This window comes from Danio rerio, chromosome 10, assembly GCF_052040795.2.
Source record: "Danio rerio strain M-AB ecotype USA chromosome 10, GRCz13ab, whole genome shotgun sequence".
Taxonomy (NCBI): Eukaryota; Metazoa; Chordata; class Actinopteri; order Cypriniformes; family Danionidae; genus Danio; species Danio rerio.
This window is the reverse complement of record NC_141030.1, coordinates 37,486,357-37,501,490: the sequence shown is the minus strand read 5'-3', so window position 1 is coordinate 37,501,490 and position 15,134 is coordinate 37,486,357. Positions and strand designations below refer to the sequence as shown.

Here is a 15,134-nt window from a genome sequence, read left to right as displayed (position 1 = left end):
ATGCTGGTGTAGGATTCACGTGTTGTTTTCTGCAGTATCAATTCTGCATGCAAGACGTGTTTCGAATGTGTTTGTTAATGTTGCAGCAGATTTTAATTTGATGATTACAAATCTATAACGCCCAAGGACATCTGTTTTATTCTCCCCTCAGTGTCTGCTTTCATCGATTTGTCTTTTGTGTTTTCTTTTATTTAATGGTTTAAATAATACTTAAATATGTGTGATGTTTTAGTAGCCCTAAAAAGAAACATTCTCATTTTTACTGCAATTAAAAGTTTAACTTTAGAATTTATCTAAAGTAATAGAGCTGGGGAAAATAAGCATTGAACACGCAAAAAAAAAAAAACATATTTCTAAAGGTGTTGTTGACTTGAAATGCTCACCTGATGTTGATAACAACCAAAAAAAATCCATATAAGTAAAGACAACACTAGGTTTACAAATGAAGATATGTGTAATAAAATGAAATGACACAGGGAAAAAGTAGTGAACACATGAAGAAAGAGAGGTGTAGAAAGGCAGTAAAAGCCCAGACAGCAGCTAAAATTCTTCAGCAACCCTCTGCCATTCATGATTGTAAATGAATATTCAATGCTTTGGTCCAACATCTATATTTTCAGGATGATGAAGATGAAACCAAGCTGGACATATTAAGTTGGATAATTTAGCAAGAAAATTATCCAAAACACAGCCAAGGAAATTCTTAAATGCTTTCAGAGAAAGAAAACCAAGCTGTAGAATGGTCCAGCGAATAACCTGACTTCTGAATCTAACAGAGAATCCTAAATAAAGATCAGATTTGCATATTTGCATATGAGAGGTGTGCTTTAAGCCAGCATATGGCAGTTTCTCTTTCACTCATGGACATTTCATTCATGCTCCTGTGACAAATTGGGCTATTGGACACAAATAAGGCGTGAGGACTGGTGGAAGAGTGTTGTTTTAAAGGAATTTAATAACGCCGAATGGAAAGAAAAAACTTCTGCATTTCGTAACGTGTGTGTCTGCGGCCCTTTACTGACAGCCTGACACTGAATCAGGTAATCTATATATTTATGTTTCAATGTAATTAATGCTACTCGAATGATGTTTGCACATGCATGATAATTTTGGCTTGCGGGAGAGATGGGGGGAGGGGGTTTGAGAGGGGAATTAGCCAAAAAATTAGCCAAACTTGGGGGGGTTGGGGTTTGGGGTGCGTGTGTCCTAAAATGGTGAAAACCCCTGATATATGTATATGACAAAAACTCATGATAAAAAATGTTTTTTAAGTAAATGTAAGTTATTTTATTAAAATAATCAGGTTTCAAATTTTTTTGTGCTAACTTATTATAAACTTAATTTAATATAAATATTTTAGTCAGTTTGATATAAGCTGAGATAACTAGTAAAGTTCAGTTGTATTGTGTGCAATGAAATACAAGTCAAAGTAAATTTAGAAATCACTTCTTTATGATTTGGGGTTGTACTATTTTTACAGTGTATAAGCCTCAAATCGATCATGCATTCGTTTTCTTTTCGGCTTAGTCGCTTTATTAATCTGGGGTCACCACAGTGGAATGAACTGATAACTTATCCAGCATATGTTTTACGCAGCAGATACCCTTCCAGCTGCAAACATCCATATACACTCATTCAAACTTATACATTACAGAAAATTTCGCCTACCCAATTCACCTATAACGCATGTCTTGGACTGTGCGAGAAACCGGAGCACCTGAAGGAAACCCGCGTGAATGGGGGGAGAACATGCAAACTCCACACAGAAATGCCAAATAACCCAGCCGAGGCTCGAATCAGTGACCTTCTTTCTCTGAGGCGACAGCACTACCTACTGCGCCACCACGTCACCTAAATCGATCATTTAGATGCTGAATTTTGTTCTTGTCCCTGTTAAAGGTAGACCCAATTTTGGAGCAAAGCTTGTCTCTCTTCAACTCCAGAGCTTGTTAGCAGTCCAGGTGGGACATACATCATTTTTTAACAATAATAAATTCCAGAAGAATAAAAAATAGATGCGCCCTTAGAGGGTCTTTAAACGTTTTACCAAGATTTCATTTTGTTCTCCATCATTTCCACAGGGCTTTAAAAGTTCACGATATTCTTCTCTTGATTGGAGCTGGCACTGACAAACGCAACGAGGAGCATTTCATGTTGAGAAATTCACCCTGACCAGCCAAATGATGATCTTTGAGCTATAAGACATCTTATTCAGCCCAGATGGAAGGTTCAGGATTAGCAACACCATGCTGTCCTCCATCAGCTTAGTGGGTGATATAAAAGGTTTAAAAGCATGGACATGTGGGACAAAACATAAGATCCATTCCTACACAAATGATGGTTTAAATCCCTGACCCTGTCAATGTGTGCTCTTGGGTAAAATATACAAGGCAGAAACCAGAAATAAAGTGAACCGCAAGCGAACAGAACAACAAAAGCTATTAAGTTGCAAAATCTTGAAAGTTTAAATCATTCAATGGAAAAGCATGACCTAAAAACAGGTTCAGAACGAACTCTTGGTTTTTCTGGTGTCTATTCCAAGTATTTAGGACAGGGCTATTCAATTAGTTTGTCATTGGGGCCAGTTCATGAAAAGCATTTTAAATGAGGGGCTGAAGAGATACAGTATGACTTGGTATATAACTAATGACACAACAGCAATATACGAGCCCATATGTTGTATTTTTGCTCCTTAAGGTACCCACGTTGGCTTTTTCTACATTAAAAGGTTAATATGTTCTATTTTGAAACTACATCACATCACTGCATTGTACAATGTGGCTTGTTTTTACAAATGTTGTATTTCGAAGCACAACAAAATCAGTGTATTGCTCAAGTAGGCTTCTTCTACATTCAGACACATTCATATGTTATGTTTTAAACCGCGTAACAATTAGGGATGTAACGATTATAGCTTTTGGTTATACGATTATAGTCTGACGAATAATCACGGTTTCACGGTTATGACGATTGTTATGAGTAACACTTCTAGTTTAGAAAATAAAAAGAAAACTGCTTATATTTTAAAGTGTTGTTTATTGCGGCTCAGTAACCAAATACAGCACAAAATATTAATAAAAAACAAACAACAGTCCATTTCTCTCTTTGGATTTAAAAATGAATGAAAAAGTTTTTGATTTAAACACGAGTGATAATTTCACAATGAAAATAAAGGACAGAACAATGAATAAATAAATTAAAATAAGAATAAATAAAAAATAGAATTTGTTCAATGTTAATTTAAGCTATATATTAGCTAAGTATTTAAATGAACTGTTGGTACTGAAAGCCACGCACAACTCTCACTGCTACAGCGTGAGATCATTTCTACTCTGCGCAGGCTTCAACTGCAGCTTGTGCTGTACTGAACAGAAGCACGTCACTTTATAACTATAGCGGTCATTTTTCGACTGAACTAAATTTATTTTCTGTCTTGGTCACACTATTTGGAGGGCTGGAACAAATTGCCTCGGAGGCCGGGTTTGGCCTGAGGGCCACCAATTGAATAGCTCTGATTTAGGATAAGGAAAAAGTTAAAATGGATATAGAGTTGGAAGTGCACATTTAGGATATGTTTCTCATTTTTGAGTGTACAATACTATCATTTTTTTATGTCGACTTGAAACCCATTTTAACCTAGCATTTTCAGCATCCTAAGATAATGCATAGACATTTATTGTTGAACAATAACATGTGTTGTAATTAAAGGTGCAGTATGTAAGACACCCAGTGATTGAACTAGGTATTGCATTCCTGGTTCAAAACACATGCAAACGCAGGTTGCCATATTGAAGACCAACAGGAGCGTGCCTGACGATCAAGCTGATTTAAGTCATGTTGTAAATAAGAGCAAACGCATGCGATAGAAGGAATATTTTCCTTTAAGAGTCCTAAACCAACCCCTGAAATGTATATTTTAGAAATGGCTTCTATTTCTCTGAGCTGTACAGAAAACTGACCATGATCACTTCAGGTACACCTCATGTGCTTTATTCAGTGTTAAATACTAATAATGCGAGTTTGAATGCTATTTTACATGACATTTATTTCCATACTATCGAAAGCAGCAGCAGACAGTTCACCTCAGATCTTGAAAATAAAATATACCATTTAACTTTAGAACTGTGACACAGAGGACGCCAACACATATCAGTGATCTGCATTTAATAATGTTAAACAGGTTTAATATGTATTAATTGGATAATAATACTCACCATTTCATTGCAGTGAGTGCACTACTCTGTGCTTCTGAATGGCTGTATCTACATTTCTGTGGTGTTTTGTCAGGTGCAAACAGCCAAATTGCTTATCACTGCAAATCTTGTGACGTAGATTGTTGTTAGAACACAAGGTTACAATGTAACCTGCTCACCTAATGTTTACGCTTGTAATACTTATATTATTTGCTATTTAATAACCAACTCATGTGAAATCTGCATCTCATTTCGGAGTCTGGTATTAGTCGCATTTCGTTTACGGACGCATACTTCGAGAGCATATAATAATTGGAAAAGGAACCAAAACTGATGTTCCGTCATGTAACTCACGTTCAAAGCAGACTATCTGACTTCAGCAGTGTTTATCAGGTAAACAAAAATGTTCACTTAGCGTGTTTCTAAATATCTGCAAACATATTATGGTATTTGTATGCTTTAGGTGTCAAAAACTTACACACAGCACCTTTAAACACACCCTTAAAATTATTCCCTAAATTGATTATACTCAAAATAAATGAGGAAAAGGTTATGTGTGTTTTTTATTTATTTATTTATTTTTATCTTTTAGTTTGATGAGGCTGTTTACACCTGGTCATTTCAGATGTTTTCTCTGATTGAATAGCTATCTGATTTGTAAAAACGGTTTCATTTACATTTTTCCACCTAAATGTGTCTCTGCTAAACAAGTATATATTCCAATCTTCAAATAGATATGTCATGTCGACTAAAGTGTCAGATACACCGATATTTATTTTTACAGAAACGTAAGCTATACATCGTATTTGGCACATAAATGATTTTGTATGTAGGCTCCTTTAAGCTTTGTACTTCAACTGCACAAGGCAGGCTCGCGATTACGCAATTAATGACAAGATTACTGTCATTACAGGCTAAATTAAATTATTATCTTATTATCTATTTTTGTCATACAGATACTTGCAAGACATCATTCAAAACAGTAAAAAGATTAGATTAATTTGTGTATAACCTACTCTCCCAAAAACAAAACACGACCTTTTTCAATTGAATTAATATTGAATATATTTTTCTTTTACTTGTCCATTCGCAGAGATTGGCTGCTTTCTATAGGTGTGTGATGCATTTCTATTGCTAAAGCTGCCATTTCATTTTAATTTAACATCCTAATTTTGTCAAATAAAATGAAACAAAACACATCTAATTGTCATATGTGGCGTTGACATTGCATTTTGCATCAGTGCTGTAATATCCAACAATGATAGATAGCCTATAAAACGGTCTCACATGTTTATTTTTTTAATATTTTGATAGAAATAAAATACTTATGTAGTTTCAACACTGAAAAAAAATGCATTTATTACTTACATTTTTTAATTGTTTCTATTCCAAATAGTAGAAAACTCCTAAATCAAGATGCATTTTCTAGACAAGGAAAACATACAGTCTTGTTTTAAGAAATAATAAGCCTAAATTAAGTGAGTTTATCCTTAAAGCAAGCTAAATATTCTGCTAATAGGATAAGTAAAACAATCTTATGTCAGGAATTAAAACAAGAATATTTTGTGTACCCCACTGGCAGATTATTTAGCTTGTTTAAAGTAAAACCCACTTAGAAAAAACAAAACAAAAAGCGCTCTGGGGTAAGTTCAAATGTATGGTCGGTGCTCTTTGGGTAAGGGATTCATCAAATCTGCAACAAGAATCAGTCCACGGCACTCGAGTAAAGTGAAAAAATAAAAAAAAGCCTTTATTCACATGGCTAGATCTCTAAAAACCAACGCGTTTCGGCAGAAGTCTGCCTTCATCAGGGTAACAGTGATCAGGTGCGTCTAGAGTCTCTTTTGAGTACTACGGTCACATGACTCATTTAAACATCTCAAATGGCACTCAAATAATTTAACAAGCAAACTCTACTACCATCATAAATTCGGCATAGATACACAAACACCCACTTGCATATGTGGGAAAAGAGAGAGAGAGAGAGAAGAAAAAAGAATATATATATATACATACATACACACATACGTATATATACATACACATATACATATACATATATATATATATATATATATACACATACATACATACACAAACATGTATACAATATATACACATACATGGAAAATACATACATACATATAAACACATACATCAATGTATAATGACGATCTGTAAAGCATCTATAGAAAAACTCATTTAATCATTCATTTTCTTATCGGCTTAGTCCCCTCATTAATCCGGGGTCGCCACAGCGGAACGAACCGCCAACCAGCTACTTTCTACGCAGCGGATACCCCTCCAGCCGCAACCCATTTCTGGGAAACTATAGAAAAACTGTTTTACAAAAAAGAAGAGAAATCTAATTCACCATTCAAACCTGGAAATCTGGTTGCTTTTAATGTATATATCCAAAAAGTCTCTCTCTGTTTTAATCTTTTTATCCTGTCTCCTCCTCTTGTAGAATTATAAATATGTTCAATGCCAACTATTTTTAATGAACTTGGATTGCCATGACCTTGATTTTTATAATGTAGAGCCATAGGATATTGTGGATTACAGGTACGTATCGCATATTTATGCTCCGCTAATCTCAACTTTAGTTTTCTCTTAGTCATTCCTACATAAAAACAACCACAAGGACATTCCAGTCGATAAACAACAAAAGTAGTATTGCAATTGATAAATGAATTGATCTTAAATTCACGGCCCGAAGAAGGATCTCTAAATATGTTCGTCTTGAGCATGTTTTCACAATGGTTGCAATTACCACATCTGTAGTTCCCTGTTGTTTGATTTAACCATGTGTTAGTTTTCTTAGAGGAAAGATGGCTTCTCACAAGTTTATCTAGGATAGTTGGAGCTTTTCGAAAGACTACAGAGGGGGATACAGGTAAAATTTCCCTAAGATGGGGGTCACTCATCAAAATATTCCAATTATTTTTTATAATTCTCTTTATTGTATTTGCCTCAGTACTGTATTGTGTCACGAAATAAACAGAACTTTCTGACTGATTTAATCTGGGTCTTTTTATTAACAACTCATCTCTGTTGCTATCTTTTGCTTTATTATAAGATTTATAAATTACTCTATTTTTATAACCCCGTTGTTTGAATCTGTGAACCATGTCTTGTGATTTGATCTCAAAATCTTCTTCTTTGTCGCAAATTCTTTTCAATCTCTGAAATTGTCCAAAAGGAATATTTTCGATCAGCCATGGAGGATGGAAACTATCTGCTCTCAGGATTGTATTTCTATCTGTTTCTTTTCTAAAAATGGTGGTATGTAATTTTCCTGTAGTATCTTTAAAAATGTTTAAATCCAAAAAGTTTATTTGAGTGAATGAAAAATCCAAACTGAATCTCAGATTTGCGTTAGTATTATTTAAAAAAGCATGAAATTGCCTCAAATCTGCCTCCAATCCAGACCATATCAGAATAACATCATCTATATATCTACCCCACCACACAATGCTACTCAAATAAGGATTTGATTCAGAATATACAAATCTCTCTTCCCATAATCCCAAAAATAGATTTGCATAATTTGGGGCAAAACAAGCTCCCATAGCTGTTCCCTTAATCTGTTTATAAAGTTGATCTTGAAACAAGAAAACATTATTCTTCAATGTCCATTCAGCCAACTGTACAATAAAACATGTTGGTGGTTTTTTTGGCGATGGTCTCTTTTCTAGATTAGTATAACAATGCTTCTAGACCTTCTCTATGATCTATATTTGTATATAATGATTTAACATCCATAGTTGCCAGTATACAGGTTTTATCACATATTTTTAATCGTATTTAATACTTGAGTCATGTCCTGAATGTAAGAGGGCAGATCTTTAACAATAGGTTTTATAAAATAGTCCACAAATTTTGAGGCAGGTTCTGTGATCGATTCATTCCCACTAATTATAGGTCTGCCGGGTGGATTTTCTAAATTTTTATGTATTTTAGGCAGCATATAGAAAGTAGGGATTCTAGGTTCTTTTGACCACAAAAATTCAAACTCATTCTGTGTAATCCATTCTTCGGTTTTAGCAAATGTCAGTATTTCCATCAGTTCCGTTTTTATCTTTTCTGCCGGATCAAATTTCAAAGGTTGATAATACTCACAGTTCTGTAGTTGTCGTAAGGCTTCTTTGATATAATCATCTCTGCCCCATACCACAACGGCACCACCTTTGTCCGCTCTTTTAATAATAAGATTGTCATTAGTTGATAACCAGTCCAAAGCGTTAATCTCGTCTTTTGAAAGATTAAAATGTTTTTTCTTTTTTGAGGCAAAAATATTATCCATTTCATAGGAGACTTTCTTGTAGAACGAGTTCAACGTCGGGTTGGAGACACATGGAATAAATGTAGATTTGGGCTTAAAGATTGTCTTTTTTTCTTCATAGGTGCGCGCTTCTGCCGTAGAGGTGTGATACCAAACCTTTAATTGTAGATTACGATGAAATTTAAACAAGTCCACTTTGGTCTGAAATTCGTTCGCTGTATTTACCGGGGAGTATGTTAAGCCTTTTGATAGAACTGATGTACAACTTGTCGATAGGGATATATTGGAGATATTTATCACCTCATCTCCTTTGTTCAAAACCCACTTAGTTTTGGCATTTTATTTTTAAAAACAAAACAATATTAATTTCCTTGACTAGAAAATACTAAGAATTTTTAGATACTTCACTCAAAAAAAAAAAATTACTGATGCTTGTTCACACTCACTGTTTAATATGAGCTGAAACAATACAAGCCTTGTAATTTCTTTGGCAAATGTATTTGTTTTATGTCCAGTCTACCTAAAAACCATTAAGTTAACTTAAGCATTTTGTGTTGGGTCAACATGAGTGAATTGTGCTGGTCCAACTACCTGGTTAGAAGATTAATAGGTTCCAGCATGCTTTGCGTGGGATTCCATTAAAAGAGGGAAATGTTGACAATAAAAGTAATCTTAGGTGTTTAAAGTTAATAGAAAGCCTTGTTAGAGATTAATCTCCACTTTAGTTTGAAGATTTAGAAGAGTTTCATGTTATGCTTTGAGTTGAGTTGAGATTACCAGCTTGCAGATGCACCCATGCTTTGGGTGTTGGCAGCTTAATTAGCAAAAATGCAGTTTGTTGCTTTGCTCAGTAAGCAATAACTGTCCTAAAATGAGCTCTGAGGTCAGTCTCAATCAACTGTATATGTGACTCATGAAATATGCTTAAAAAGGGCTCTTTTAGTTAATTTAGAACAACTTCAAATAAAACTAAGGGTTTTATTTTAATAATCTAGGCACAAAGTCTAAAGTGCAGGGCGCAAAAAGCATTAAGGGTGTGTCCGAATCCACTTTTGCTATTTTAAGGATGGAACAATATGCTCTGGTCTAACAGGGTTGTACTAATTCTCTTAATGAGTGATGGGAGTGTTTTGAGAATAAACCAATCAGAGTCTTCTCTCATATTCCCTTTAAGAGTCAGTTGTGTCGCGCCAGAGCGCATTTGCTATTTACACAGTACACTTTGTGGAAAAACTGAGCGCTTCAACTAGTGAGAAAACAGTTAAACAGACCATCTGCTGTGCAAGAATAAAGAATGATCCTCCCACTATTCGGCCTCTTTAATTTCACTTTCTCTCTTTCGTGGATAAGAAAATGGTGTTGTATGCACAAACATCCATTAGCATACATAATCAATTTTGTTTTGTTAAGAGCAAAGATTTGTTTCGAAACTATTTCTAATTTCCAGAAAATGAATAAATGAACAGTAATAACGAAGTTAAAGAACAATATCCAAATACACATGCTATGCCCCATATGGTCCAAAACCTGACAGTTGGACAAATCTAAACTTGTTTTTAATATAACAAATTTAAATATGCATATAATAAATAATAATGCTAATAAAAATAATAATAATATTATACAATAGTAAATTGTCATCAATAAATGGAGAAAAGAACCCCGAGATGAAGAAGGCATGGAGATACTGTTTTTTATTTATAATTATGTAGAAAAGAATAATTTTTGTAATATGTTATTTCTTTAATTATTTTTCATTTGTTAAGTTATTTATGTATTGCTGTACATCCTGTGGGTTTTAAGCAGTTTGTAGGCGGGCGCATAACTAATGCACTGGACTTTAGAGCAGTTTTCAGCTGGTCTATTGCACAATCTATTTTAGTTCCTCAAAATAGCAACGCGCCAACAATGCGCCTTAACACACCACTTTTCTTGACCGGAACACTCATGAGTCCGCAAAGTGCAGCAAATAGATTTGTTATTTAAACAACGTGACAGAAATTGGGAAAATTAAGGTTGTGTTGATCTGAAAATAACAACACATCGGGGCAAACACGTCTTGTGCCTTACTGCACCAGGTGTATGATAGGGCCCTAAGAAACTTTGAAATGTACAACACATATAATAGACAAACATAATATTATCCGACCATTGAGTTTAAGTTAAATAAAAATATGAATGTATTTAAACCTTTATTTGGTAAAATAATGTTGGACCAACTTTACAAAATTAAGTTGGAGCTAAACAAATTTACTGGGTGTAAATCCTGCCGTCAATTAAATTCCTTCATTCATTCATTCATTCATTCATTCATTTTCTTTTCGGCTTAGTCCTTTTTATTAATCTGGGGTCGCCACAGTAGAATCAACTAATCCAGCATATGTTTTCTGCAGCGGATGACCTTACAGCTGCAACCCATCACTGGAAAACATCCATAAAACACTCATTCACACACATACACTACGAACAATTTAGCTTCCAATTCACCTATAGCGCATGTCTTTGGACTTGTAGGGAAAACAAGAGCACCCAAAGAAAACCCACGCGAACACGGAAAGCAACTAAATTCCAATGAGTTTTTTTTTTTTTTTTTTTTTGAGTGTGGAAACATGACAAAAAATGTGTGAACATCCAGATGCATTTAAATCTGTTCAGTATCATCAGGAATCCTAAAGCTGTTTGAGCGATTGTATTATTTATCCAACTCGAATGCATTTTGGAGGACGTTTACACCTGTCCCTTTCATAGCTATTCGATCTGAAAAAAATGCATGAATTGAGCAGGTGTAAACAGCCTCAATATGTAGAGAAAGCTATAAAAAGTTTTAGACTCATTTTGTCCCAGCTGACGAAAGACGATTGTAAAACCTGTTCAAAAACAAAACACACAAAAACTTCAGCTTTAAATGATGAAACATTTTTTGCTTATCATTATACAAGCTTCATACATAAAGCCGATGGGAAACAGAGATGAAACCACAAAACGAAATCCCAAGATGCATAATTTGTCCAAACGGTATCTGTAATACTTCAAATAAAACTGACTGCTCTCCAAACCATGCATGGAAAATTGTGTCTCTGGGCATCCTGTTTATTGGATTGTGGCATGGCAATAAACGTTTTGTTCTGTCACAATAACACGCTGTCCAATAGGAGGTCACTTTTACTTTCAACTCCAGCTTCCTTCAGTAGTTTTCACTTAGGATGAGGTTTTGTGAAATGCGCAGAGAGATGGAATTTGAAACAGCTTCTTCTCTACATGTACTGACAGCTACATCTCTGCGTTTTATTGTAGTCTAGATGGCCTGAAAGTCACTCTGCCTGAACACAGAGTTGTTAAACATTTTAAAAGTGAAATCTAAGGCATCTAAGACCTGTTTAATATAAAAGGAAAAAGAAATAAATACTAAACATAACAATTCTTCGATATTTTCAAAGGTTTTGTTTTGATGTGCTTTTTTGTCATTACAATGCTTGTTGTGCAAAGCTCACTCACAAACATGCATATTTAATAATATTCATATATTCATATTATTCAAATTGTATGTGTGTTGCAGGACTGCACAATACTGGAAATATCTTACATTGCGATATCTTTTTATTTTGCAATATATATAATATCACCATATGACTTAATATCTATATTTGGAAAGAATTTTGCGATGATCAGCTGAGATGATTCTGCAGTGGCAGTGCATCTCCATTAAATCTAACAAACAATCTATACAGTTTTTGGGGTCCCCTGTGCTATTTGCAGTGCATTTCTGTATTTGCATGTGTTGTGATTATTCACATGCATGACAATCTATAAATACAATCAAGAAAAAGATGCAGTGTTTTATTATTTCCAGAGTCTTACAGTATTCAAGTACAGTAACTGAATGATAAAAATAGAAATAATCCAATAAAATTAATCGTAGTCAAGATCACAAATGGTACAATTTCTTATAGCTGAATGCTTTTAAAATCATTACACGATCAAAAACACATGCAGATGATTTAGAATACAAACTCAACATTGCATATTCTGCGATGTGACTATTGTGAATGATCACATTGTGATATCGATGCGTAAACGATATATTGTGTGGCCCTAGTGCGTTGAGGTCATAGCAGTGATTTAAATGTACTTCTTTATAAAGGTTAAACTGATTTGAGGGGCATTTTTACTTTTATAATTATAGGTATTTTATATACTTGTTACATGCACTTTTATGGTTGTTGTATAGAGGGTTTTTTCCAATGACAATTCCAATAGCCTCTTTCACACATCCATGACTTTCTGAAAAATTCAAGAAAGGGATCATATGTAAACAGGCCCTTTTTGAAAATACCGGTAAATTCGTTCTGGCAATTTTCTATTACTGGTAATTTGCCCGAATGCTGCTCTGTGTGAAAGCAAAAGGAAAACTGCTTGAAAAAGCGTGTTCACCTTTAGAACGTGCTGACGTGAGACCTCTACTCCAGCCAATCAGAACATTCACATCCTCGCTGTTTATGACAATAAATGCCTTTGAATATTTGGTAACACTTTACAATAAGGTTCATTAGTTAATGCATTTACTAACATGAACAACACATGTACAGCATTTATTAATCATATTTGAACATTTACTAATTCATTATTAACATTCAAGTCCATGCTTGTTAACATTAGTTAATGCACCATGAGTTAACATGAACTAACAATGAACAACTGTATTTTCATTAACTAACGTTTATTAACATGAATAAATACTATAGTAAATGTATTGCTCAATGTTTGTTCATGTTAGTAAATGCATTACTTAACATTAACTAAAGAACCTTATTGTAAAGTGTGACAGAATATTTTTCCAGACATATTTAGCTGCTAGATGTTAGTCAGATAATGTTTCTATGTTTATCCTTAATGCCAACTGTGTAAACTATCGATAAAATGCTTATGGTAAACTGCTGTTTGTTTACCTTCAAGCTCTGCTTCAGTTGCTTGACGAGTGCTCCAGTGAGAGCCAGCACACACACATTTAGACATGCGAAAGTGTTCCTCTGTATGTTTTTATTGAAGTTGTTCACAATTCTTATCCATCTACAGAATTTGTAATGTAGTCAAGTGTGCAAATATTTAGCTGCTGTTTGCACTTCTGCCTTTGGATGTCTCTGGAACAAAGATTTTCAGAATATTTATCGGTATCACTGTGTGAAAGGGGCTAAAGAGTGCCCAAAAACAATCTGTGTAATACCATAGTAAAAATGCACAGTAAAAATAAACTGTAACTAAAATAAAGAAGACCAAAGTTTTTCAAGAAACTCCTATTTTCTATTATTGTAGTCTTTCGACTTAAAACTAAATTGTAGATAACTCAAATTTTACTTGCAGTTTGGTGTAATTATTTGAGAAAATTACAACCAATTTCTTTATAAAACTTCAAAGTACTGTAATTATCCACTGTAAAAAAAAAAAGATACAAATTGATTAGGTTAACAGTTTTTACTAATTTAAGTGGATTGAACATAAAACAATTACGTTTTACCGAAAAAGACTCTAAGAATTATGCTGTTTCATCTCATTTTAAATAAGTAGTTTAAACAAGAAGTAAAATTTATTTGAGTTTATTGCATGTATGCATTTTCAGTGTAGAATATGACAGTCAATCTAACCTAATTTAACATAATTCACTCCTGAATAAAACATTCAGGAGGAAAAACAAGGTCAAAAACATTTTACATGATGAATTATTGGAGAAACATAAACAAATATATAGCTCAAAGTAAGATAATGAATGTGTTTATATACCAGGTAAATTGTGATTTACGGTGCCTTTGAATTCTAGGATGTCAAATGAATGTTTGAAGACACACACACACACACTCACTCACTCACTCATATGCTTGGTCTACAGCTCCTCTCTGGTGTCTGTATGCGACTGTGGTCTCTGGTCAGGCTCTGAAAGCCAGCGCTGGTAAACGGCCACAGGCTTGATGTTCCAGTGTTTGTGGAAGGAGATTGGACTCTGCCGTGCCAGAAGCTCTTTCACATAATCATCTGGACGGGCCTGTGGTCAGAAAAGAGCCTGTGTGATTATATCAGCGGTTTCACACAGCTCAAAATACAGATGGGACCACATTTACCAAAGACACGTGTGATCTTGTCCTAATTGTGAAAGTGTGAACATTATTCACGTCTCCCAAATGTTTTTCCAAGCCATTTACAGAATGAGGTGCATGCAAAACATAACACTACCTGCAATCATGAACTGAATTTTAAAAATTGCCTCTTGTTGTCTGAAATTTATAACACTTCTTTTCTGTGTGTAATACGAAAGGCAACCCAGGCTCATTGAAAATATGTGCCAAAGTAACATTGATTGCTCTGGTTTCATTTTGTTGTAGCTTCTGATGACAAATCCATCAGAGGGCGCTGTTTACATTTATGAAAATCTAAAATGTGTTATTTAGGCCAGTGTTTCCCAACCCTATTCCTGAAGGCACACCAACAGTACACATTTTCAACCTCTCCCTATTCAAACACACCTAAATCAACTTATCAGAACATTAGAAGAAACTCGAAAACCTGAAATGAATGGTTCAGATAAGGGACACATCCAAAATATGTATTGTTGGTGTGCCTCTAGGAACAAGGTTGGGAAACGCCGACTTGTTTATACGTCATTTATA

General features: G+C 34.4%; 2 protein-coding genes across 12 annotated transcripts in view; one reads left to right on the top strand and one right to left on the bottom strand.

Moving 5' to 3' along the window:
• b3glctb (beta 3-glucosyltransferase b) overlaps positions 1–15,134 on the bottom strand; it is a 151,744-nt gene that overhangs the window by 13,644 nt on the left and 122,966 nt on the right. For 9 of the 10 annotated variants that reach the window (XM_087269623.1, XM_087269617.1, XM_087269618.1 and 6 more), the window contains 1 exon segment: positions 14,054–14,512. In XM_087269623.1, the coding sequence (XP_087125749.1) occupies positions 14,354–14,512 (159 nt within the window). In that variant the 3' untranslated portion in view covers positions 14,054–14,353. 10 annotated transcript variants of the gene reach the window in all.
• The window catches only part of LOC147842141 (uncharacterized), a 1,078,568-nt gene that overhangs the window by 1,019,923 nt on the left and 43,511 nt on the right, over positions 1–15,134 (top strand). The gene's annotated exons all lie outside the window — the stretch shown is intronic.